Source organism: Cercospora kikuchii, assembly GCF_019650295.1.
Source record: "Cercospora kikuchii DNA, contig_00001, whole genome shotgun sequence".
NCBI classification, from domain to species: Eukaryota; Fungi; Ascomycota; class Dothideomycetes; order Mycosphaerellales; family Mycosphaerellaceae; genus Cercospora; species Cercospora kikuchii.
The window spans coordinates 864,046-886,985 of record NW_025408582.1 but is presented as its reverse complement, the minus strand read 5'-3'; the positions used below and the strand labels follow the sequence as shown (position 1 = coordinate 886,985).

The window sequence follows — 22,940 nt, the reverse complement described above, 5'->3', positions numbered from 1 at the left end:
GTTTCGCGGGTGCAGTTCTTCGCGGATGCGCCTTTATCTTTTCCTTTCGCCGTCCACCGAGCATGTCCGGTCTCGAAATACTTACGAACAGGAAAGCATACCGAGAAACATTGCTCTGCACTGAGTCTAGCGACTGGTCGTTCTAAGGCTGACTGCTCTAGATTCGTCCTTCGGACTGGCCTTGTCGGTATCGAGGCTGCTAACCAGGTCTTCGGGTCGTCTTTGTCTATCCCGACTAGCCTTTTTCATATAATGCGCAGAGCCGCAAACGTCGAAATCTCGACACCAGGAACCAATCTCGAGGGACGATCTAGGTGCCGCGACAGCCTGGTTAAATATCGAGAGACATGTTGCTCTCCGGATCGACGATCAGTCCTCTACTGGCCTGTGAACGCAGCGTGTAGGAGCGACCCAGCACATATATCTTAGCATTTTTACATTCCAGAGCATCGTCAGCATTGAGTCAAGATATTCTTACATTCCACGGACACACGGCACCGATACAGAGCAGCAATTACTGAATACGGAAGTCTTCTGTCTTCTGCAGAAGGATGAGGGGCTTCACCTTCGCCACCTTGGCGACACTCTTGTCCCTGGCATTCGCAGCCAACAAGCCCGACGCCAACGGCATATCGACTTTCGTTGACCCTGTCACGAATCAAACCATCCGCCGTTTCGACTGCGGTACAACACGGGCCAAAGCTTCTACACACTTCAACGAAACCATCCGCTTCCTGGCCCGTAATGGCCGTCGTCCAACCGGTGTCTCGCGCCTCTTCAAACGCGCAGCCGTAACACCAGCCATAACAGTGAACACCTACCTCCACCTCCTCACCACAACCGCCAACGCCGGAACTCTCACAACCGAAATGGCCAACGCGCAAGTCGCCGCCCTAAACAAAGCTTACAACCCCATCGGAATCACCTTCAACCTCATCAACGTCTCCACAACCGTCAACGACGCCTGGGCCATCGCCGACGGAAACGACATGGACGACGCGAAAAAATCACTCCGAAGTGGCAAATACCGTGACCTCAACCTCTACTTCCACTCCGACTTCGCCGGCGGCATCCTCGGAACTTGTACCCTCCCCTCCCTCGTCACAGCCCAAACTCGCGTGGACCAATACTACTCTGACGGCTGCAACATCAACGCCGCAACCATGCCCGGCGGTTCCATGGACGGGTATAATATGGGCATGACAGCCGTTCACGAAACGGGACATTGGTTGGGACTACTTCATACTTTTGAGGGGTATAGTTGTGAGGGTGAGGGGGATTTGATCAGTGATACTCCGGCGCAGAGTACGAGTACGGATGGGTGTCCGGTTAAACCGCCGAAGGATAGTTGTCCGACGAAGACGGGAGTGGATGCGATTCATAATTATATGGATTATTCGAGTGATGAGTGTTATTCGCAGTTTACCCCCGGGCAGGTTAGTAGGATTCAGACGCTTTGGCAGACTTATAGGGAGGGGTTTTAGGGGATCATGTTCTCTGATGGATGAGTTGAGGATAAGGTTTGGGGAATGGATACTGCTTGTTAATGATTGATGTAAATGGTTGTGCATAATGTTTGTATATATTTCATGTGGATATTTGATGAGGATAGAATTGATGCTGTTCGATGTTGCTGAGTTTGTTATTCATTGTCACTTGCATTGCAGCCTGCAGCTCTCCTTCATCAGCGCTGTCGTGCAACACATGTTGTTCGTTTGTCCATGACGAACAGAACATGCAAGACGTCAATCCCCACGCACGCTCGGATCATACTGCAGTTGCAGCGCCACGGTCCTTGGACGCAGTTCGCAGAACGGCACACACGCACGCGACACTGAACACCGTGCTCAACATCACCTCTTCCCGACCCATACTTCATTTCGTCAACAATCCAGCCCTACTTCCTGAATCCAGCATGCAAGCATTGCTTATCCCGAACAAGACTCAAAGAGTACAGAAAGATAACGATAAGGCTCCGTCCGACGACGCCCGCGAAGAAGCTAGCTCGCCAAGGCCGCCCGACCAGCCCACCCCATAACCCCCGCCCGCTTGGACTTTCTGCTTCCCGACAATGCGCCACCAAATGTCATTCGCGTTGGTCAGAGACGGGCCCGGACCGATGCACAAAAACAGCGTCAAGTCCTATCAGTCATCTCAGCCCCTCCTTCTGATTGTGAAGTGGAACGATCAGATAATGTACAGGATAAGGACGATGATGACTAGGTACGTACTAGGAGGTAGTGTTGCAGTTGGCATCAAAAGTATCGTGCCACGCGAGCGAGGAAAGGAACTACTGCGATTCGGCAAGTCTACTGCTAGCTTCGTCCCGTCGACTGATAGCGAACTCTCGGAACTTTGGGTTGGTACCTTCTCTTGCCTTGCTTGCTTGCTCACTCGCTACTGCTGCACCTCTTCGACTTCACTTCATCTTTCGTCTCTCTCTCTTCTTCCCGCTCTTTGCTCTGCTCGCGTCGCATACAGCGCACGCCCTTATGCAGTAGCTGTCTGCACCACAAGACGCGCAGTGACAGCCACCTTCCTCATCCACAAAAGAAAAGAAACAAGACACATCTCCCAACCAGTCAGCTATCCTGCTTGCACAACAACACAGCACTCTCAACATGTCCGGCGAACCCAAACGCCGCATCTCCGCCCTCAGCGGCAGCGGAGTCGCAGCAGGACGAAACAATTCCCTCTCAGCCCAAAATGCAGACGCCGACCTCGCGCGCATGGGCTACAAGTCCGAACTCCCGCGATCTCTCAGCATGTTGTCCATTCTCGGTTTATCCTTCGCCATCATGGCCGTACCATTTGGTCTGTCGACGACATTATACATCACTTTGACAGATGGGCAGTCTGTCACGATTATCTGGGGCTGGGTCCTTGTTAGTTTGATTTCACTGTCGATTGCGGCGAGTTTGGCGGAGATTTGCGCTGTGTATCCAACTGCGGGTGGGGTGTATTATTGTGAGTATTCAATTTCCATTTCCTTCTAAAATGCTGCTACTCTTCTTCGCGGGGCAAGAGCTTTGTTTTTCGAAGAGAAATTGGAAGTAGAGCGCATCGAGCGGTAGTACTGATTTAACTGTTAGGGAGCGCCATGATGTCCACGAAAAACTACGCCCCCATCGCCTCCTGGATCACCGGCTGGCTCAACCTCGTGGGGAACTGGACCGTAACCCTCTCGATCAACTTCTCCGGCGCCCAACTAATCCTAAGCGCCATAAGCCTCTACCACGAAGACTTTGTCGCAAACGCCTGGCAAACCATCCTCATGTTCTGGGCCTGGATGCTCATTTGTTTCCTCGTCAACGCCTTTGGCTCGAAATATTTGGACCTCATCAATAAAATTTGCATCTACTGGACTGCGGCCAGTGTATTGGTGATTATGATTGTGTTGTTGACTAGGACGGATAATTATCGTTCGGGAGAGTTTGTATTTACGCATTATGATGCGAGTGCGAGTGGCTGGCCGGATGGGTGGGCGTTTTTTGTCGGGTTGTTGCAGGCGGCTTATACCCTGACGGGTTATGGTTTGGTGGCGAGTATGTGTGAAGAGGTGCAGAATCCCGCGAGAGAGGTTCCGAAGGCTATGGTGCTGTCTGTTGCGGCGGCTGGTGTGACGGGTGTCATTTACTTGATTCCGATTTTGTTCGTTTTGCCGGATGTGCAGATGTTGCTCGATGTTGCGAGTGGACAGCCGATTGGAACACTTTTCAAGACTGTTACTGGCTCGACAGGAGGAGGATTCGGCCTTCTGTTCCTGATTCTGGGAATTCTGTTCTTTGCTGGAGTTGGTGCTTTGACAGCTGCGAGTCGTTGCACTTACGCTTTCGCTCGTGACGGGGCGATACCTGGATATCGGTGGCTGGGAAGCATCAATTCCAAACTGGAGATTCCACTCTGGGGATTGGTTCTGTCTACTATGGTCGACTGCCTTCTCGGTCTGATTTACTTCGGTTCCACGGCAGCTTTCAACAGCTTTACTGGAGTGGCAACAATCTGCCTTTCTTGCGGCTACGGTCTGCCCATCCTGGTCAGCGTCCTCCGTGGTCGCAAAATGGTCAAGCACTCAACCTTCTCACTTGGAAAATTCGGATTCGCGATCAACATCCTCTGTCTTTGCTGGATTGCACTGGCTATCGTGCTGTTCTGCATGCCAGTCAGCTTGCCCGTAAGTGCAAATTTATTATCAAAGGTCCAAAGGTTCGAACGTTAGCTGACTCTGTACAGGTCACCGCATCATCTATGAACTACGCCTCAGTCGTATTCGTCGCCTTCGCCACGATCAGCTTAGTATGGTATCTCATCCACGGCAGAAAGCACTTCACAGGACCGCCAGTTGTAGCAGACGACGAGCCCACACTAGAAGGTAAACCGCATCCAGTAGATGGCGATGGAGAGCTAGGAGTTGAAGTTGAGAAACAGACATCATATAAACTCTAAGCACAGTAGAGAAGTACTTATGGTACAGAACAGAACGCTCAAAGTTCGTCATTCCATGCCGCTCAAGATGCTCATTCATGCATGCTCATTCGTCGTCGTCCCAAAGTCCTGCTAAACGCTCCCTCTCGGCCGTACCAAAGTCATCATACTGCTCATGCGATTCAATGCTCGCTTGTGTCGTCTTGCTTTTAGCAACTTGCTTTCCCACCAATTCGTACCCAAGGACGCCCGCCTCCCAAGAGAGATCGCAACCCCTACATTTAAGCCGAGTGAAGTCGCTCGACATCTCGGCCGATCTGCTGCAGCGGAAGCAAGCGAATGAACAAGCTTCGCAGACAGGTTGCTTCGCTTGATCCGTCTCCACTCGAGCGGGAGCTGAGCATTTGCTGCATTTCGTCGTCAGCCTCATGCCGTTCAACTTGCACGTAAGACAGAGCTCGCGCTTCGCTCCTTTCGGTCGTGCTTGGAACGGAAAGCATCCGCAGCAGCTCTCAGAAGCGTCATCTTCGGCTTTCACTCGTGAAACTGCGAGTGCCTCGTTCCCTGATGACCTCAAAGCCCCGGGTATGCGGAGGTCAGACCGTCCATTGTCCTCCAATTCATCCGATGTAGGCAGATAGGAACAATCGTGCTGACATGCATTAGACTCATCGCCAAAGCAGATTTGGGCCAGTATTTCAATATTGCGACGTTCGCCTCTGGACTTCGCAAGTTCTCGTTGAAAAGCCTCTGCCTTTGGGCGAGATGATGCAGCGAACTGTAAGCGGTCCCACAAGTCTTCGATAGTAGCTTGTGCATCGTGAACGCGCATTTGCGCTTTTTTGAGAGCGGCTTCGTGTTGATCGATATCGTTTTGTCGAGCACTCCGGGCAGCAAGCTTGCCTTGCGCAGTCAAAGCCTCTTGAAGGTTTCGTTCCGCCTCTATAATGTCGAACTGCTTTGGTGCCTGGAAAGGCCCATCGTACATTTCACCCTGCACCGCTTGGCTTATAGGCATCGCGCCACATGGTCGTGTCACAATCTTCCCTAAGTTCAAGAGCATCTCGGCTGCTTCTAACGGCGAATCTTCAGCTGCTGGCTCCGGTGCTGTATGGAGCGTGAACTGGTCAGGTTTTCGCAGTACCGCACCTCCCGTCGTGAACAAATTGATCCGGCCATTCTCAGTGCCGATAAGCAGTTCGCGATGGTCTGGACTGAATACACCAGACATGATCGCGGATCTGTGCTGGCGAGGTGTGTCCAGGTCTTGCACGTAAGCATTGTCCGCAGAACGATAAGGGTTCCATACTTTCACTGTGCCATCTGAAGAGCCAGAATACAGACGAGAGCTAGTCGCACCCCACGAGAGAAATCGTACTCCAGTGTCTGTCAGTTCTCTGTCGTAGCCATGAGGCAAAATATTGAGCGAATCACCATGGAACAGCACGTGAAGAGGCGCTTGACTTCGTCCAGCCCAGCGCTGGTCCCACACGTAGACTTTGCCATCTGTAGCGCCTGCGGCAATGAGGTTGTCATCGTAAGGGCATATCAAGACATCGTTGATGTCCAGAGCCGGACACTGCCATGTAATGACTGCCGATAGTGGTTGCGTAGGGGCGAAACAGCTTACCGCACTTCGGGCGCCGCGCCCACCAAGTTTGATACCGGTACTGTTCGACGCCACAGCGAAGACTATAGACGCAGGACTTGGCCTTGGGTTCCAGCAGACATCAAACACATTTCTAGTCTCGCCCCTGAGCTCGATCTGAGTTTGATGTTGAACGTCCCACAACGCTGTCTCTCCTGCAAGCAGTTTGTCCTCATCGCCGCTGAATCCAGCAAGCAGGTAGTTACGATGGACATGAGCTGTGTCCCATTTCAGGGTTGACGGGTAAATGGAGACTGTGGTTTGCAAGTCCTGGCGTCGCGGAGACACTGTCCAGGCGCAGTCGATGGATTCACCATGCGGGTCAAAGACCGTGATACTATCAGATGCAGAGTGGGCTCCTGTTGCGATGAACCCCTCCTGGTGCACGGCAAGGAGTTCTACAGAAGCTTTGTGTTGAAAAGACGCGGCGACCCTCGTGCTTCGGACGTCCGAGGTAACAGTATACTTCCGCAGCATTTTGTCTGTGCCTGTGGTGAAAAGTGTGCCCTCTTCTGCAATAGGCGAGAAAGCAGTCGCCGTAACAGTCTGAAACAGGCGAGAATCCTGTGTCTGTCGCATTGCGCTCAGAGCATTTGGATTGTCTGCTTCAGTAACCTCAGGTCGCTCGACATGATGCTCGACAAGCTCTTGCAATTCTCCGTGCTCGTGGTTTCCAACGAGCAGATTGCGACTCATGTTGTACTGCATAGACCGATTGTCCGTAATTGCAATCGATCCCGCAGCGAAGTAAGCGCCAGCAGAGGACCATGAGAGGCCCACTACGTCCCCAGATGTCCCATGATAGTACTTCCGCAGGTGGTAGTCTTTGTGAACGTGGTTCTTGAGCTCTTCAGGAATCGAGAAGCGCGCGGTCGTCCATGTTCGTGAACCGGTGCCGATTTCCCGCTGGTGTAGAATTCGGTTCACGGTCCGCGGAAATACAGAGTCCTGCAATGCGAGCGGGCTATGGCTGGCCGTAGAGCTTCTGTCGTCAGCAGCGTCTCCAACGTCTTCAATATCTTCAGCATCGCCGCTATTCCTCATTATGGCCCTGGCATCTGTCCACGACACAAAGCCGTCGACAACAGCTGGAGCACTTTTTCTCATGCGTTTGGCTCGGGGTGCGAGCAGATCTGTAGAGTCGTGACGCTGCAAGTCTGGAGCGTGACGTGCTGTGCCTGCGTTTCGAATCTTTGTGTACCAGTACACTTGCAAGGAGCCCGCGGTTCTTCCATTGAAGTAAGGCACCATAGCTTTCCAGTCAAGGCCGACTTCTTCCTTTAGCTGTTTTAGCAAAGCGACTTCTTCTGCCGTATATTGACTGCCAAAGTTGCTAGCTTTAGCCACCGAGCTTAACGCACTGGTGCTCGCAGATTGCATGTGTGGGCTTGATGCATTAGTGCTTGCAGGCTGAGCCTGTGGGACAACTGCAGAGCTCTGCGCAGGTACAACTACGTCGGATGTGTTGATCTTCATGTTCTTCACCTTGGTAGAGTAGTGGACCTGTAAACTTGGTAATGAGCGTTGCGGGAAGTAAGGGTGTATCTCGGCCCAACTCATGTTCATAACTGCTTTCATCTTCTTAAGCAATGCATTGTCTTGCGCGGTGAATGGCTGCCATGATCGCTTAGATCCAGAGCTCGTGGGCGTTTGCGTGGTAGAATCTGAGTCAGAGTACGATTGTCCGCCATCGTTGAGCTTCACCGATGTAGCAGCACGCTGAACTGTTAGTGACTGTGATTGTGAAGCTCCGAGGGACGGGCAACGCTGCTGTATGTTAGCAGATGAAGCAGGGCCCGCGTGTGTTCGTAGCCGAGCAGGTTCGACAGGCCGAGCAGGAAACCGCTTGCCCTTGACTTTGGTGTAGTATCGGACATTGAGAGTGCCTTTTGTCCGTCCTGGAAAGTGATGCTCAATCTCAGCCCAGCTCAGACCTTCAACCTCCTTAAGTCTCTTGAGCAACATCTCCTCTTGCACAGTCCATGGTCTTCCCGACTGACTATTACTAGCCATACTTGTAGCCGCTGGAGGAGAAGACGAGGGCAGGTTTTGCTGGGGGGCTCGTTGTGTAGTATTCGCAGAATTGCACTGTGCAAAGTCCGGTTCAGAAGAAGTAGTCAAGCGTTCCATCTTAGGGTCGGTGGCATCCACGGTCTGTGTCCGTCGTCGCAAAGTTTCCATTCTATAGTCCATTGTCTTAAACCGCTTGACTACTTCTCGTGAAGGTCCCTCAAATGGACGTTTTACGCAGCCGTCGGTCCGGTCCTCGAAACCTGACGCGCGACTTCCATATTGTGTGTCGGAAGATTGAGATCCACCTGTAGCGTGCTTTGATTGTACACTCGAATCAACAGGCTGCTGAGCCAAGACATGGGTCAGCAGAGAGTCTCTTTCCGGCCGCGAGCTGGGAGTAGTCGAAGTTCGTGCAGCGTAGTCACTTGTTGTGCCTGCTTTCGAGGCAGATATGCGTCTGTGCTGCTGGTACAAGTCTGCCTTCTGAACCCTTTCCTGTCTCTTTGCTTCAAGCTGTATTTTTGACTGCTCCAAATCCCGCCGAATGCGTGCAAAATCTTCCTGCAACTTTCGGCCTGGCGAGCCCAGTGCTTTCCATGCATCATTCGAAAGGATGGGTTGTGTGAATGACTGCGTTTTGTCCCTTCCCTTTGCATCTTCTTCTCTTGCTAGATTCGCAGACTGTTTGTAGAGCGAGAAGGACTTGAAGCCGGTTGGCGACACATGTTCGCGCATCTGAACCGACGTTGCTCGACTAGGCGGTGGTGCAAGCCTGTCTGGCGCATTTGTTCCATCTCCGACCTCATTCCGCCGCTCTTCTGCATCACTGCTGGTGATAGATATTGTGTAGCCGTGCTGACTGTTCTGCGATTTGTCTTTCTTTGGGCGACTCTTAAACGATTGGAGTAGTTTGCTGGGCGACTCGTCTTCTGAAGAGAGCAGGTCAATCACTTCAATTCGAGCCATAATGTGTCGCTTGTGGGCTGTGCTCCATTGTGTCGCCTGCGCAGAAAAATGGCGTGCGTTCAAAGAGGAAGATCTAGCAAGCCAAGTGCGTATTCAAGTGAGGCATTAAAGGAGCATTGTTGAGTGCAAGTGAAGTCCGAAGGTGGAAGCTGTTGGAAGACGCGTTTGCGCGTGCTTCTCGTGGCACAGAGCCCCACCACGGCAACCTCACCTACGTTGATCACAACCCGCCCCATTCCCACATTCGAAAACATGGCCGAGGCATGGCATTCCCGAACCTGTTCAGACGGAATCATGCTGCGATGCGTTCTCTCAACTGGCGGGAACGCGCAGCATCCCGCTCTTCGCAGGACCCGCGCTCTGAGAGCGACGGCTTCATCCCCGGTCAGTCGGGGCGTCTACACAAAACCACGCAACTCGAATGGTCTCTAAGAACCAGTTATGATTCGGGCAGATAAGTTGTAACTTTTTCTGCGAGCGATCCCGACCCCGACAAAACAGGAGGGGCTGAACTTTTAGAAGAAGAGCACGACGCCTGGGGAGATTGAGATCATCTGGACGAAGGAGAACAGAGAGCCCAGAGGCTTGTGATGAAGTGCAATGAATGGACGTGCCTCGCAGCTTCAACCTTGCGCAGTCAAGAGGCCTTCCGATCCGCGTCGCGAGCCATTGTGCACAAAGAATTCCCAGAAGTTGGGATAGCAGCCCGCTATCTCCCATTCCACAAGCATGATGTTGAAGGACTGCCCCCATTATCGCCTTGAATCTCTTCGACCATGGTATTCGTATTGTGCATGACTCCACGTGTTGAAGTGGGACGGAGACCACTAAGACCCCGGGGGAGGTGGGCTCCGTGGTGGAGGGCCTTGAAATCTGGTTGTCCGTTCCGCTCTAGCACGGTTCGAAAATTACTGGTAAGGCCAGCGACGAAGGCTGCGTCGCCAATGAAAGGTTCCAGATATCTCCGGTCGCCTTTTTAACTGTACAGCAGTTGGTGGTGCACACTGCTTCCGTCCAAGCCTCCAAAAGAATCGAGCCATGGACACTCGGCCAAGCGCATAGCTTCAAAAGTGTCGCGAAGTAAACTTATAAAATTTTTCTCAAGTCCTGTCAACGAGGGCCACATCAACTCAAGCTGCATCCCCCAAGCTCGCCCCATTGCCAGGAAAACCTGTCCAAAGTCGCGACACATTGCTTGAAGACGAGAAGCTGGAAACATTGGGAACGTGTTGTTCCAAATACATTGATGTATGGCCTTCACGCACGTTCATGCGCGTACGAATCTGACGACAACCTCGTTGTTGAATGCCAGCACTTTAGCGTGAGCGCACTCAACTAGAATGATCGAGCAGCTCCGGATGTCGTCTGCTGTTGCTAATATTTGGAAAGGGTTTCTGATGAAGGGCAAGTGAACAGGTTTCCACATCTTGTTAAGAAGTGCAATAAAGCTTCAGAAGCACGGCGTACATTGAACTTCTTGTATATAGCGGCGAGTTATCTCAAGTCGGGCAGCAAGGAGGAGCGGATGAATCACATTGAACCACCCCATCTGCCGCCAGCAGCCTCTTGCAGTGCTCGTCGCGGCCGCCTCATCAAACATCTTAAATTCATCGGGTCCCATTCGCAAACGCCCTGTGGACCTTGCTCACAATGAATCGCGTCACGAAACTATCGAACTTCTAGTACTCAATTGTATAGCTAATGTGAAATGGACTTACGCCGTCTCTCCTGTGAGAAGACCTCTTCTTTTCGAGCACTAGCAGCGACCATTATTCGCCGAAGTGTCGCAGAATTTTGGAGCGCCAGGACCCCGAGTGTGCCCAGGCTCAGTATGGCAGAACCCTTGCTAGAAGAGAAGAAACATTAGTTGTAAACGACAAATTCGACAGCGTAACATACACATCTACCCCCTGTATTACAAATACACGGGGTGCAGACTGCGACAGCGTCGCAGAAAGGGTCCGAGGCCAGGACTTGGAGCGTAAAAGCGAAAAGGAGCATTCGTAGAGCAAGCATTGTGCGAAGGTCTGCCTTAGTAAGATCGGACAGTGATAGGAGGGGAAAACGGTTTGAGGAATGTACAAGATTTCTTCGGAGAAGTCGGCGGCTAGTACTTGATAGAGGATCTGCGTTGGTAGCTAGGTGTTAGCCATTATATAGTACCGACTCACGCCACATATCGCAGGGACGTGGCAGAGAAATCACTAAGGGTGTGAGTAGTAACACGAGGGAAACTTGCTATGCTCCGGACGAGTCTTAAACTACAAGTGTTCATTAGTAAGTGTAGTACAGTAAGCGATCCGGGTAGTATAGTTCCAATCATGCATTCCCGGGTCATAAGGGTATAAGGTAAGGACTGACTAAAGAAGTTGTTAGTTACTTTGGCTCTATATCGACCCAAATCCCGGCCTCTCTAGGGCTGCTCCTGCTTTTCATACTAATCGAAGTCGGATGATTGGGGCCAAAGGTGCTCTAGATCGCCTGCCCAAAAGAAGCAAATGCCCAAAATCAAGTTCTCCCCTGCCATCCGTTCCCCGTATGCATAGGATGAGATGTATTAGCACCCCTGCCTTCTCATTTTCCAACGAACTTCACTCGGCCGACATTCAACTCGCGCCTTGTCGTAAAAGCGTCCTCAACACCTCCAAGCATTGACCAGCGGCACCTCCGGACGACCGTAGCTCGGATAGCTGAAATGCGCTTCTTAGCAGACGTCTCATTACATTGCTCAAGCTCAGTTTTCAAAGGCAGCGTTTGGTAATAAAGACAATATACAACAGGGCAAACTCTACGGGTTCGCACTTTCCTACGTGCTTTCAACAATCCAACAAGCTCTCATACAAGCAGATCAGTTGCTATCTCCCTCGTCCTCCTTGCCTTTTCCTCCTTCTTCCTTAGGATCAGGCTTGATGAGATTGTGCGAAGTATATCCAACCCTGCAGCCGGCGTCAGCAATCAGAAAACATCGCGTCACTTGCTTCAAGAGACTTACATGTCGTATTCCTTTTTGCAAATATTCTCAATATGCTTCTGAGCGTGCTTGCAAGTCTTTGGGTCGTATGAACACTGAAAATCATAGGTTAGCCATCACATCGTTGAGCACAAGAAGCGATACTGTACAGTCAGAGAGCCAGAATTGGTATATGCGTATCCAATGTACTCAAGACCGGCACCACATTCAGCCATTGCGCTATCACATGCAGCTGCAGTGGCCTTGTCATCGCCTGTTCCAGCGTTGACTGCGTCCAAGTCTTTGAAGCATGTTGTATTCTTGTCTTTGATCAAGTCCTTGGTCTTGGGGTCCTGTGTGGGAACAGCGAGGCTGGTGAAGGTTAGCTCAGTAAGCTGGGAAATCGCGGAAGCTGATCACATACGCTCCAACGGAAAGAGCCGTGAGGCTGTAGATGAAGAGTGAGAGCCGCATTCTCTTGTTTGGTTGTTGCTAACGAGTGGATGGCTTTCGAACGAGCGTGTTTGACAAGACAAAAGATAGGAATACCAAGCATGTGACTTTCGTTCCCATTGCTGCTATATACGTTCACCTCGCCAGTCACCTTCATATTAGAGATCTAGACTTCGACTGAAACAGTTCCAGGCCAGACTTTTTGTTCCACTAGAAGCGTGCGCATCACGGTTCTGTCGGGTAAGCATTTAGCATAGATGACGGACCAAATACGAGGTTGTACAGGCGGCAACAGGCCTTCTTATCAAGGTAAGCAATTTATGTTCTTCCAGGTAGTCGGAATGCCCAAGAACGCTTGGAGTGAGACATTGGGGAAGGGGCTTCCAGAAGCAGTGTTGTCTTACTGCTATCAGTTAGCTTAATGCTTCAATGGGTAAGTTGCTAGCTCGATCGAGTTGTCAGCTTTGTGCCGATGATGACCCTTCTGTCGTCTTCACTCCGGTACATCGAAGGACGTTCTGTCATGGGGTAGTTACTGTGCGAGACATGACTGCCATGACTGGAGCGTCCAGAACACGTAGATGACATGTCTCACTGTCAGTTGTTTCGGATGCAGCCGTGGTCAAGGAAGAAATGTCGGGTCTCCTGTCCGGTTGCCACGGGACAAATCATAGCGTTCTGGACCACTTGACTTCATGCAATCTGCAGATATACTGCTTGATCGCACCTCTTCGCAAAAAGTTCTGCCATCACTTTCCCTACCGAGAATACCAACTCAACCACGCTCCTTACACTCAATCATTCTTTCACCATGCAACTCACCAGTATCACCGGAGCCCTTGCGCTGTAAGTATCAATTCATGCCCGACTTGAAAGCATTGAGTCACACTCTAACCTCAACCAAAAGCCTCCTGGTCTCTGTCGCCGCACTCCCACAGCCACATGACCACCACGACGAACCAACCGTCTTCCCTGAGAAGCCAGATTGTCCATCCGGTCAACGCCCCAAAGCAGTCTCAGATTCGACTTGCTCTTGCAATGCCGTCGATCCGCTCGACCAGTTCGGCATCGACGCAACCAGCACTTGCTGCGGCAACTTTGAAGGCGCAAACTTTGACAACTCGGGAGGCCCAGCTTGCATTTGGGATCCCGTCAAGTGGGCACGCAATGCACCCTCGAAGTTCCAGAACTGTTGCGCGAAGCAGGATGGTATTGATCCAAACAATGTTGTCTGCGGTACTGCGACGAAAGGATATATTTGCGTGGACGAAAACTAATTGGCAGTTTGTGTATTGTCGAAATCTTGGAGACTCTTGAGGGTGGAGCGTCGAAGCCCTCATCTTTGTAGCATGTATCACTGTACAATTGGCTATAGGAAGGCCTGTGCCTAGCAAAGGAGTGGTCAGCTTCCGAGAGGAGGACCTTTATCTGTCATCGGCGTCTCCTTTCCTGCAACAGAGCGAATTTTGAAGTCTGGCGTTCCCTTTCACCGTCTCGGTTCTGAGACCCCATGATTCACCTGATGTGCTGCTATCGTGATTGTACGTATTGTCAAGTGAGGATGGGTGGTGAGCTGGGTCGTCTTTCCAGCGAATTGCTTCATGTTCGGGCTTGGCGTCATGTCAGAGTATGAAGTGCAAAGCAGCCACATATACCATGTTGTCCTCGAGATCGGCCTTGCTCATTTGCGGCTACTCAAAGAATGTACACAGAGTTAGTCCGTGCTCTAGATGGATCAGATGTGTTGTTGTTGATGCGAAGGTCGTCCCGATCTCGGAATGACTCAGCACGAAACTTGTGGGACAACTTCAGCAACCCTCTGATCGCGTCCTGCTCTACTGCACTTTGAAACTGCACTTTGAACGTGCGCCATTTCGACATCTCATCATCCATGTCTGTACAATTCACACGACAGAATGCTTCTGATGTTTTTGCTGGTCTCTGTCATGCCCTAGTGCCGCATATGAGACGCGGCCACACGCGTTCTTGACGAAGCAATACAGAGGCACGTCAAATTCGAAAGGGACACTGAAATTGTGCTACAGCTGTGCTGGGCTACTACTTTGTCTTAGAACGGCGACTGAGACACCGGCCACAAGCCTGGATCTCGTTGCTATCTTGGGCAAGTGACAAAGACTTACGAGCTTACCCCAGCGATCGCTCCGTCCATGCCATTGAGGTTCCAGCGTGGATACCACCAGAAATGACAATGTCGGTGCCAGTCGTGAACGACGCGGCATCGCTGAGAAGATAGACGACAGCTGGCGTAAGGTCCTGGATGCAACCGTGAGCTGGAATCAATAAGCCATCCACTTTTTCAGCTTACCTCTGGAACTCCTATCCGATCTGCAGGTGCTGCATGTTCGAACATATTCAAAAGCTTTGGATATTGCGTCCTCAGAGCACTCGTCATAGGCGACAGAATGATGCCCGGGCTGATCGTGTTCACACGAATCTTGTGTGGACCCATCTCGACAGCAAGAGGTCCGGCCAGGCCTTTGACGGCAGCTTTCGACATGTTGTAGATGGAGATATTCTGGAGAGGAACCCTGACTCCCTGTGCAGCGATGCTAGCGATCATCACTATGGATCCGCCTTTTTTATGCTGGGCCATATGCTGGCTCGCAAGCTTGGCCGTCCAAAAGGTTCCCAGCGTGTTTACAGCTAGGACTCGCTGGCATTCTTCCCACTGGTGATCGAAGAATGGTTTGTCTATGGCTATTCCTGCTGCTGGCACACAGCCATGAATTTCGCCAAGATTATCAACGACTTTGTGGAACGCGGCCTCAAGAGAGTCTTGCTTTGTCACATCGGCTTGCTGATACATTGTTTTGCTGCCGAATCTCTCTTCGAGCTCTGAAAACTCATCCACCGGTCTCTCTAGAGCGTCGATAATTGCGACGTTGGCACCCATTTGTGCGACAGATTTGCAGACAGCAAATCCAATGCCACGGCCACCACCTGTGACGAGGACCGTCTTGCCTTTCATGCTCAATCGATCTGCCACAGACAGGTCGCTTGTCCCTCCATAACTTCCACTTGATGCGCTAAAGCTTTTTACAAAAGCCTTGCCATGCCCGCGTATGGCAAGGCGCGATGCTTTGGAAAGATATGTGAACATTGTCACTGTAAGACTTGCACGCAATGCTGAGCAGACAGTTGTCCAGCTGCGGATTCAAGATCACCTACACTGTCCTACGCCGTACGCCGTTACCGTGCGAGAAGAGGAGTAAGGCGGGGAGCTGCAGGTCACGCACCACAGAACTGGTCGATCCCCGAACAAATGTTCAGCCTATTTGTTCCTCATCCCACGTGACCGGAAGAAGTGTCAAGCGCCGCTACTCTACTCTATGGAGACGACATCTCTCTCAGGGACTGCACATGTCTTGTCGATTGCTTAGGTGTGGTCTTTCCGAAGCATTGGCCTACGTCTCAGCGTTGTGCAAGACTCCGCTGCATGGTGCCACCCTTAGCACGTGAGAAGCATATTTATTATGCCGCGTCGGTTTCGATACGGCCGCCCACGAATCACACTCTGATCAGCACATCTACGAAGCACATCTATGACGAAGATGTCTTGAACAAGTGCTACAGACTGTCGTTTGAACCAAGGTAATCCAGTGAAGTTGGCGACTTTGGAGCCGGGATTCTGCCTCGCGCTCGCACAGTCACATCCCAAGCCTGGGCTCAATATCGCAGGATCTACCACACATACACTATGATGCGGGTGAGGCCTCTTGGAAGTCCGAAACGTTTCGGAGAAGACCCTTGAGCCTGCCGCAGGAATAGATTCCTTCACGTATCAACGTCACCCCTGCAACAAGCACTCCATCTTCTCCAGTTGACCAAGAGTTGGCGTGGTCAAAACCTCCATGATCCCGCGGAATGAACACCGAACGTCACCCATTCACGCCTCAATTGCGTTATTCGCCTACCAAGTGTGCTCCACAACGCCACGGCAGCTCGCGTGGCGCCCACATTCAAGACTCGGCATTCCAAGACCTTCGACTTGGCATATGGACCGACAGATGTTTTATGCAGAAGTTGCTTCTTATAAGTTGAGATCATGACGGTCATAAAATACGAAGCAGCTCGACTGTGCTGTTGCAGTGACAGCGTCAGTACTGCTCGACGCCCAATATGACGACCAGACCAAATGGTGGCGAGAGCCTGACTCGTTTGGACGACAAGATCGTTGCGGACGACAATTCGACCGATATCAAGCTCGAAAGCGTCAATTCGGCGAACAAAGTCAACGAGGTCAAAAGCTCAGAAGGATACTACAACTTCGAGCCCATTGCCGCTCTCAACCTACCGGACTGGCGAGTCACAGAAAGAGCACTTGTACGCAAGCTGGACTTCACTTTGCTGCCAACACTATGGGTTCTTTATCTGAACAATTATCTGGATCGCACGAACATCGCTCAAGCACGACTCAATACGATTGAGGAGGATCTCAACATGGGACCTGAGGATTACAACATCGCGGTCTCTGTATTGACTGTCGGCTACATGCTTGCTCAACTCCCGAGCAACATGCTGTTGACGCGTGTTCGACCTGGAATATATCTACCTGCTACTGTAATGATCTGGTCCGCTGTTTCGGCTTCGACTGCGGCAGCTTCAAGTCCAGAGACGTTGTTTGTCATTCGATTCTTCCTCGGAATTACCGAGGCACCACTGTTCCCTGGAGTGGGTCTTATTCCTAAGCACTGCTGAACCAACTCAATGCTAATCTACTCCAGGCTGTATACTTGATGACCTGTTGGTACACAAGAAAGGAGCTTGCCCTCAGAACTGCCATCCTGTACAGTGGCCTGGTCCTCGCTCAGGCTTTGTCCGGAGTGCTTGCAGCCGGGATCTTTCAAATGGACGGTGTGAGCGGACTTGCCGGCTGGCAATGGTATGTTGAGCCATGAATTTGGTATCTATAGCAGCTAATCAATCGACGCAGGCTGTTCATCCTCGAAGCTCTCATGTCCGTTGTCTGCGGAGTTGCTGCATTCTGGACACTGCCGGACTACCCGCATTCGAAGACCGGAAGTCAGACATGGTCGATGAACGAAGATATGCGTCGTCTTGCTGAAGCTCGAATGGAAGCAGATCGTGTCACTGGAGCTTCCGGCACAGCAGGTATATGGCATGGTGTCAAGCTATGTCTTGTTGACCCTAAGCTATACTTATTCGTCAGCCAACCGGATCATGATCGATGTAGATTTATGCTGATAAACTTGCCAGACTCTGTTGAACCTCACAATGACAGCGTCATATGGGTATGTATCCCATCAGCACAAAGCGAACGATGAGATGCTAACAATCGGACAGTTTCAACTTCTTCTTCCCAACTCTCCTGCGCGGCTTCAACATTGGATCAAACACAGTCTCCCTCCTGCTCACGGCGCCACCTTATGTTACCGGTGCAATAGTCTCCTTCGTTCTAGCATGGAACTCAGATCGCATCAAAGAACGCGGCTGGCATATCAGCGGCGGCCTTCTCGCTGCAGCGATTGGCTTCATCATCACGGTCGCCACAGACGGCTCCGCTACCATTCCACGCTACGTGGCATCTTTCCTCTACGCTCCTGGATCTTTCGCCGCCAATGCGCTCGTCTACAGCTGGGCCGTCAGTACACTCTCAGCTACACCCGAGAAACGAGCAGCTGGAGGCGCGATCGTCAACATCATTGGACATGTCGGGAACATTATCAGTCCATACTTCTTCCGGGACGAAGAGCGACCGACTTACAGACTAGCTTTCATTCTGATGCTTGTCTTTGGTGGGTTGGCGTTCGGTTTTGCATTCAGCACGAAGATGTTCTTGAAGCGGACGAATAAAAAATTGAGGGAGGTTGCTAGTGCGACTGGGACAGTGTATTCGCCATATACCACTTAGATTGGGGCTTGCATCTAGAGCAACTTGCTGGTATTACTTGTGCAGATCTGAGTAGTAGGAAATGCAACTGAACTTGATCCGAAGTCGTCGACGGAAGGTAATGGTGTCTGAAACAGTTCTCCGCGACACATTCTCGTCCGTGGCCCAGCCAGCCAGCTCAGAGCCTCTGGGAATTTGAGAGACAACAGAAGCCTTTGTAAGTGAAATGATAGATAGAAGCGCTGACCAGGCCACCATACCTGAAATAGCGACTACCGCTTACACTTGTCACTACAGATGCTCGAAGGACTCCAACACATCCAGCGACACACTCTTCACCACCACACCATACGGCTTGTACCCCGTCTTGTCCTCTTTTCTCGGCAAAAGATGCGCCTCAAGATACATTCTCCGATTACCCCGTCTGACTTCCTGCTCGTTCAGGTAAACGTCCAAAGAGTGCACCTTTCGATGCATTGTACCGACGTTTTTCTGCTGCAAAATCCAGAGATTCTACTTCCAGGTCCCCCTTAAGGTTAGACCACACAGCTGTTGCGGACTCATTTCCTATGCGAGGTTGAGAATCGACAGGTCGCGTAGTATTTTCGTAAGTGCATCGACAATTATCTGATCTCCTTGCCGCTTGTCCTACAACGGGAACTGCGTATTCTCCTACTAAATATCTTGATATGAAGTGGCTCTTCCTAACCACGAAAGAAGGCAGAGCTACGAGGTGGCACAGTGACCACCGGCTCCCTAAGCGCAGTTCTGTAATCCAAGCTTCATGACTGCTACAACTATGAAATTGGGGCACATGAAGAAAAGCCATTATGATCGAGCTGTCACTACCACAGACGAAAATATGGAGCAGTCTACTGATTATCTCGCAGTCCCGCATCGTCTCGAATTCAGTGCCCTTCGATTTGGATCCCAGAGCTCTACCTTTCCAAATGACTGGCGCGGTGTCTTCGGGCGGGGATTTCGTGACATAATTAATCTTCGTCTGCTCGAGTAGACCGCGTACCTCGTTACTCTGAGCGGTCGGCCATCTTGGAGCGATATCCCTACGTTCTCACAGCGTCCGCTGCCTGGGCAATGCTACCGACCAGTTCAAGGCTTCCCGGACTTCAGGCTGACTTGCTCGACTCGCGGAGCTCTCTCTCTTTCTCAGCCTGCGTAAGCCTCGACAAATCCATCCTCGCAATGAACAAATCGACCTCTAGTATGCGTGCCTTGGCTGCCTTCTCCGCACAGTCAAGTCTCGCCTCCTCCAATGCTATCGCCTTCTTTAACCCAGCCGAGACATCCAGGCCAGCCTACCGCTCCTCGCTGGTCATGCTGCCCGCGTTCATACTTTCCAGTAGCGCTTTTGAGTGCTTCACGCTGGTCGAGTATAGGGATAAAAGCTTATCAGTGGCCTCGTTAACGGTGAGGCGGACTCGCTCTGAGTAGTTGTAGAGCGCCTTGATGTATGTCGACTCAACTTCGGCTTGCATCTCATGAGAGACGTAGTAGAGAGGGTGCGCAAGGGGTTCCTTTGAGATCGCCTTGCGCTCTTCGAAGTCGCTGAAAAGCACAAATTCGCTGATCATTAGACGTAGCTCTGTAGGCAGATCGAGAAATTTGAAGTGGGTCTGGCAGGGAGTAACGGCATCTGAGACCGAGGACTCGAGACCGTCATCGCGATGGGAGGCTCCAGATTGGGAAGACATGTTGTAACTTGACAGCTTGGTGATGTCTTTGATGATTTATGTTGTTAAGTACTGTGAACTTCCGGGGGTGTATAGCAGAGGCGAGCAATAACAAGAACAGCTGTGACTATGAACTATAGGAGCGGCTGCGACAAGTGAACGGCATCACAGTGAAGCGCAATCCTCTTGGTGAACATCCCCGTGACAGGACTCGTAGAAGTGTTTCAAATCATACGCGTCTGCCAGGTCAAGCAGCAGAACTCAGCAGACATACGGGGGGTTTGCGTATAGGGGCGACGGCGGTGGTGGAGATTCAGCATAGCATTTCGTGAATTTCATGGTCTACGGACTAAGTGTCCAAAGAGTAGAGCCCCGTCTGTTGCTCGCTCCTCCACCGATCGTGATCCTCGCCATATCGTTCTTCTGCCTCTTTCCGGACACCCTTTTCCGAAGATCTCTCTGCACTCGCTCGAGCACTTACGGGAAACCCTGCTGCTTTGGCCGTCATGTGCATTCCCGTGCTTGTCGTTCGTAGCATCCTGCGCTGGTGTAATTTTGCCGACCTGCAGACTCACTGGCCTGCAGTGGACTGTGACCAAGCCTCCCTCACATACTTGGCAGCCGACAAGAAAGATGCTGTCTCCTTCAACTTGGCCACTTCTTCCATCATGGCCTTGGCCGCTGCCATCCTCTTGTCGAGCACTTTGATCAGCTCCCCTTCGACCTTCTCTTGACATTCCACGACCACCTTCTTGATTCTCTCGCACTCTGCTTTCGACTCATCGGTCTTCACTGCGAGCTCTTCCATGTGCTCATCTGCAGCTCGGTACTCCTCCTCGGACATGGTGGCAAAAGACGCCAGGATGAAGTGGACATGATCCATCTCTTCCTGACATGCAGCCGAAGCTTTGTCGAAGGCAGCACAGACGTGATCGGAAAGGCTGCTGTGATAGTGCTGGATCGCCTTGATGTAGGTCCACTCGGATTCGGCTTGCACACCTCGAGAGACATAGTAAAGGGGATGCGCTACTGTCTTTGGTGGAGGGAAGTCTCGTTCATCGAAGTCGCCGAACATTGCGAACTCATATACAATGAGGCGCAGTTCCGGTGGCAGTTCGAGGAAATTGAAGTGGTCTTGCTGGCTGCCTTCACCGGTAGTGGTTGATTCGACAGTCACGGACTCGATGTCCGCCTCGTATTTGGATGACTGGGAGGCAGAAGCCATGCCTGCTTTTGACGTGGAAGAATCGCCTCCGTGGGTGGGTGATGACTTGATTGATTGGTGAGAAATGCAAAGCCAGGATTGCAAGGCAGAGCCTGTAGTAAATAATGTAGGTGAAGTAGTGAGGAGCAAAACTCAAGGATATGATGGGAGTTCGCGGCCTCAACCAGTGAAAATCGCTGACATCAGGTGCAATTCACTTGGTGAATCCCAACGTGATTGGTCGGCAGAAGTTCGAGTCGTCTTTGTCATGTAAGACCTGTGACGGACAATGCTTTGTACTCCTTCGCGGCTTGAGGTGATAATTGATTTGGATCTAGAGAAAGCTTCCGCGATCAGTGCCAGAAGATTTAGAGAACTGCCAGTATCAACAGTGTACGTCCATACTCACCAAGACCCGTATTTTGCTCGAAGCTGATGGGAATTACGATGCAATATTTCTAACATGAATGCTTGCCACGTACACTGCAATGATGCGGAGGCAGCAGTGTACGAGAATGCAGAACAAAGAGAGCGGAGGTCGCTGCGCTGAGAAAATTGTAAAATTGTGAGGCATTTCTCGGTAAGTTCAAACCTTCAAGAGCTTCGCAATACTCGCTCGATATGTCTGCGTGAGTTCCGGTGCATACGTAGCAATTGCGAAGCCAGCGATCAGAGCCACGAAAAGCAGGATAAGTACATCCAGGAGCGGTACTTGAGTCGTCTTGGCCTTTGCAATCTGATAGTTCAAATAATGGCCGAGCTTGAAAGACTTTGGGCCAAAGGGCGCTGCTGGCGCATAAGGTCCAGTCTGTGGCATGCATTAGGGAGATCTGATCGCGGTTTCAAGCGGACTCACCATCTTCACGAGTGGCTCCACGCCATACTTCGCCGAAGCATCAAGTCCTCTTTGCATTCCAGGGAGGCCGTCGATCGACCATTGGGACTTATACGCCCACTTAATAGTCGTCAGCATCGATGGTGTCAGTAGAAAGCACATGAATAGTCACTCACATAATGATCCATCGACTCATCCTCCTTCCCAGCATCAAACTTCTCCTTCCTCTTCTCAAAAACCTGATTAAGAGTCTGCCGAAAACTCTTGAACTCATACATCGGAACACTATATCCACACGAACTCCCCACTTGATGAACATCAACAATAATAATCGACCTCGTCGCAGGGATAATCTCGACAGAATTCTTCTCGATAAAATCATTGAAAGCCGGGGATTCATGTTCCAGAATTCGACCTAATACAAAGACACACACACATCAGCACAAAACCACAACCATCCCTCACCCCCATCCCCTATCCCCTCCACGTAAGACAGCTCACTCACCTCTCCCCCACAACCTCACAATCCTCGGACTCCCCTCAAAAGCCTGAAACATAACCGTAATCCTCCCATTCTCCCTCAAATGCGCTATAGTCTCACACCCGGATCCAGATAAATCCATATACCAAAAAGTCTTATTATCAATCAGACCGAAATATTCCCCGCCTTTGGGTGAGACGTTGATGTGGCCGGATTTCGAGAGCGGGGCGGTTGCGACCCAAAGCATCTTTTGTTGGAGGATCCATGCGTAGATGTTTTCGGGGATGGTTTCGTAGAAGGCGCCCATTTTGATGTACGATCGATGGATTTGGGAAGGGTTGATTGAATGATTGTGGGGAAAGTGAGGGAATCCGGAGTCGTGGCGTGGTTATTGTGAACGGT

At 51.2% G+C, this 22,940-nt stretch overlaps 10 protein-coding genes across 10 annotated transcripts; 4 read left to right on the top strand and 6 right to left on the bottom strand.

The window, feature by feature from the left end:
* Positions 1-551: 551 nt before the first annotated feature.
* Positions 552-1,484, top strand: CKM354_000027400 (uncharacterized protein; the record flags this gene model as incomplete). The annotated part of the gene is made up of 1 exon (XM_044795359.1): positions 552-1,484. One exon carries the CDS (start codon positions 552-554, stop codon positions 1,482-1,484), a length of 933 nt encoding a protein of 310 aa, XP_044651294.1.
* A 1,137-nt stretch (positions 1,485-2,621) lies between these two features.
* CKM354_000027300 (uncharacterized protein) lies at positions 2,622-4,446 on the top strand (the record flags this gene model as incomplete). Its single annotated transcript, XM_044795358.1, has 3 exons — positions 2,622-2,967; positions 3,093-4,174; positions 4,234-4,446. The coding sequence occupies 3 exons, from the start codon at positions 2,622-2,624 to the stop codon at positions 4,444-4,446; spliced, it is 1,641 nt and encodes a 546-aa protein (XP_044651293.1).
* An 85-nt stretch (positions 4,447-4,531) lies between these two features.
* CKM354_000027200 (uncharacterized protein) lies at positions 4,532-9,052 on the bottom strand (the record flags this gene model as incomplete). The annotated part of the gene is made up of 1 exon (XM_044795357.1): positions 4,532-9,052. The coding sequence occupies one exon, from the start codon at positions 9,050-9,052 to the stop codon at positions 4,532-4,534; it is 4,521 nt and encodes a 1,506-aa protein (XP_044651292.1).
* A 2,848-nt stretch (positions 9,053-11,900) lies between these two features.
* CKM354_000027100 (uncharacterized protein) lies at positions 11,901-12,476 on the bottom strand (the record flags this gene model as incomplete). The annotated part of the gene is made up of 4 exons (XM_044795356.1): positions 11,901-11,988; positions 12,045-12,118; positions 12,173-12,374; positions 12,427-12,476. The coding sequence occupies 4 exons, from the start codon at positions 12,474-12,476 to the stop codon at positions 11,901-11,903; spliced, it is 414 nt and encodes a 137-aa protein (XP_044651291.1).
* A 790-nt stretch (positions 12,477-13,266) lies between these two features.
* Positions 13,267-13,732, top strand: CKM354_000027000 (uncharacterized protein; the record flags this gene model as incomplete). Its single annotated transcript, XM_044795355.1, has 2 exons — positions 13,267-13,301; positions 13,363-13,732. 2 exons carry the CDS (start codon positions 13,267-13,269, stop codon positions 13,730-13,732), a joined length of 405 nt encoding a protein of 134 aa, XP_044651290.1.
* Positions 13,733-14,600: 868 nt separating this feature from the next.
* On the bottom strand, positions 14,601-15,444 carry CKM354_000026900 (uncharacterized protein; the record flags this gene model as incomplete). Its single annotated transcript, XM_044795354.1, has 2 exons — positions 14,601-14,729; positions 14,782-15,444. 2 exons carry the CDS (start codon positions 15,442-15,444, stop codon positions 14,601-14,603), a joined length of 792 nt encoding a protein of 263 aa, XP_044651289.1.
* Positions 15,445-16,595: 1,151 nt separating this feature from the next.
* CKM354_000026800 (uncharacterized protein) lies at positions 16,596-18,348 on the top strand (the record flags this gene model as incomplete). Its single annotated transcript, XM_044795353.1, has 5 exons — positions 16,596-17,147; positions 17,201-17,358; positions 17,410-17,641; positions 17,694-17,728; positions 17,781-18,348. The coding sequence occupies 5 exons, from the start codon at positions 16,596-16,598 to the stop codon at positions 18,346-18,348; spliced, it is 1,545 nt and encodes a 514-aa protein (XP_044651288.1).
* Positions 18,349-19,643: 1,295 nt separating this feature from the next.
* On the bottom strand, positions 19,644-20,039 carry CKM354_000026700 (uncharacterized protein; the record flags this gene model as incomplete). The annotated part of the gene is made up of 1 exon (XM_044795352.1): positions 19,644-20,039. One exon carries the CDS (start codon positions 20,037-20,039, stop codon positions 19,644-19,646), a length of 396 nt encoding a protein of 131 aa, XP_044651287.1.
* A 550-nt stretch (positions 20,040-20,589) lies between these two features.
* Positions 20,590-21,243, bottom strand: CKM354_000026600 (uncharacterized protein; the record flags this gene model as incomplete). The annotated part of the gene is made up of 1 exon (XM_044795351.1): positions 20,590-21,243. One exon carries the CDS (start codon positions 21,241-21,243, stop codon positions 20,590-20,592), a length of 654 nt encoding a protein of 217 aa, XP_044651286.1.
* A 565-nt stretch (positions 21,244-21,808) lies between these two features.
* CKM354_000026500 (uncharacterized protein) lies at positions 21,809-22,845 on the bottom strand (the record flags this gene model as incomplete). Its single annotated transcript, XM_044795350.1, has 4 exons — positions 21,809-22,030; positions 22,079-22,177; positions 22,234-22,472; positions 22,563-22,845. The coding sequence occupies 4 exons, from the start codon at positions 22,843-22,845 to the stop codon at positions 21,809-21,811; spliced, it is 843 nt and encodes a 280-aa protein (XP_044651285.1).
* Between the last annotated feature and the right edge of the window lie 95 nt (positions 22,846-22,940).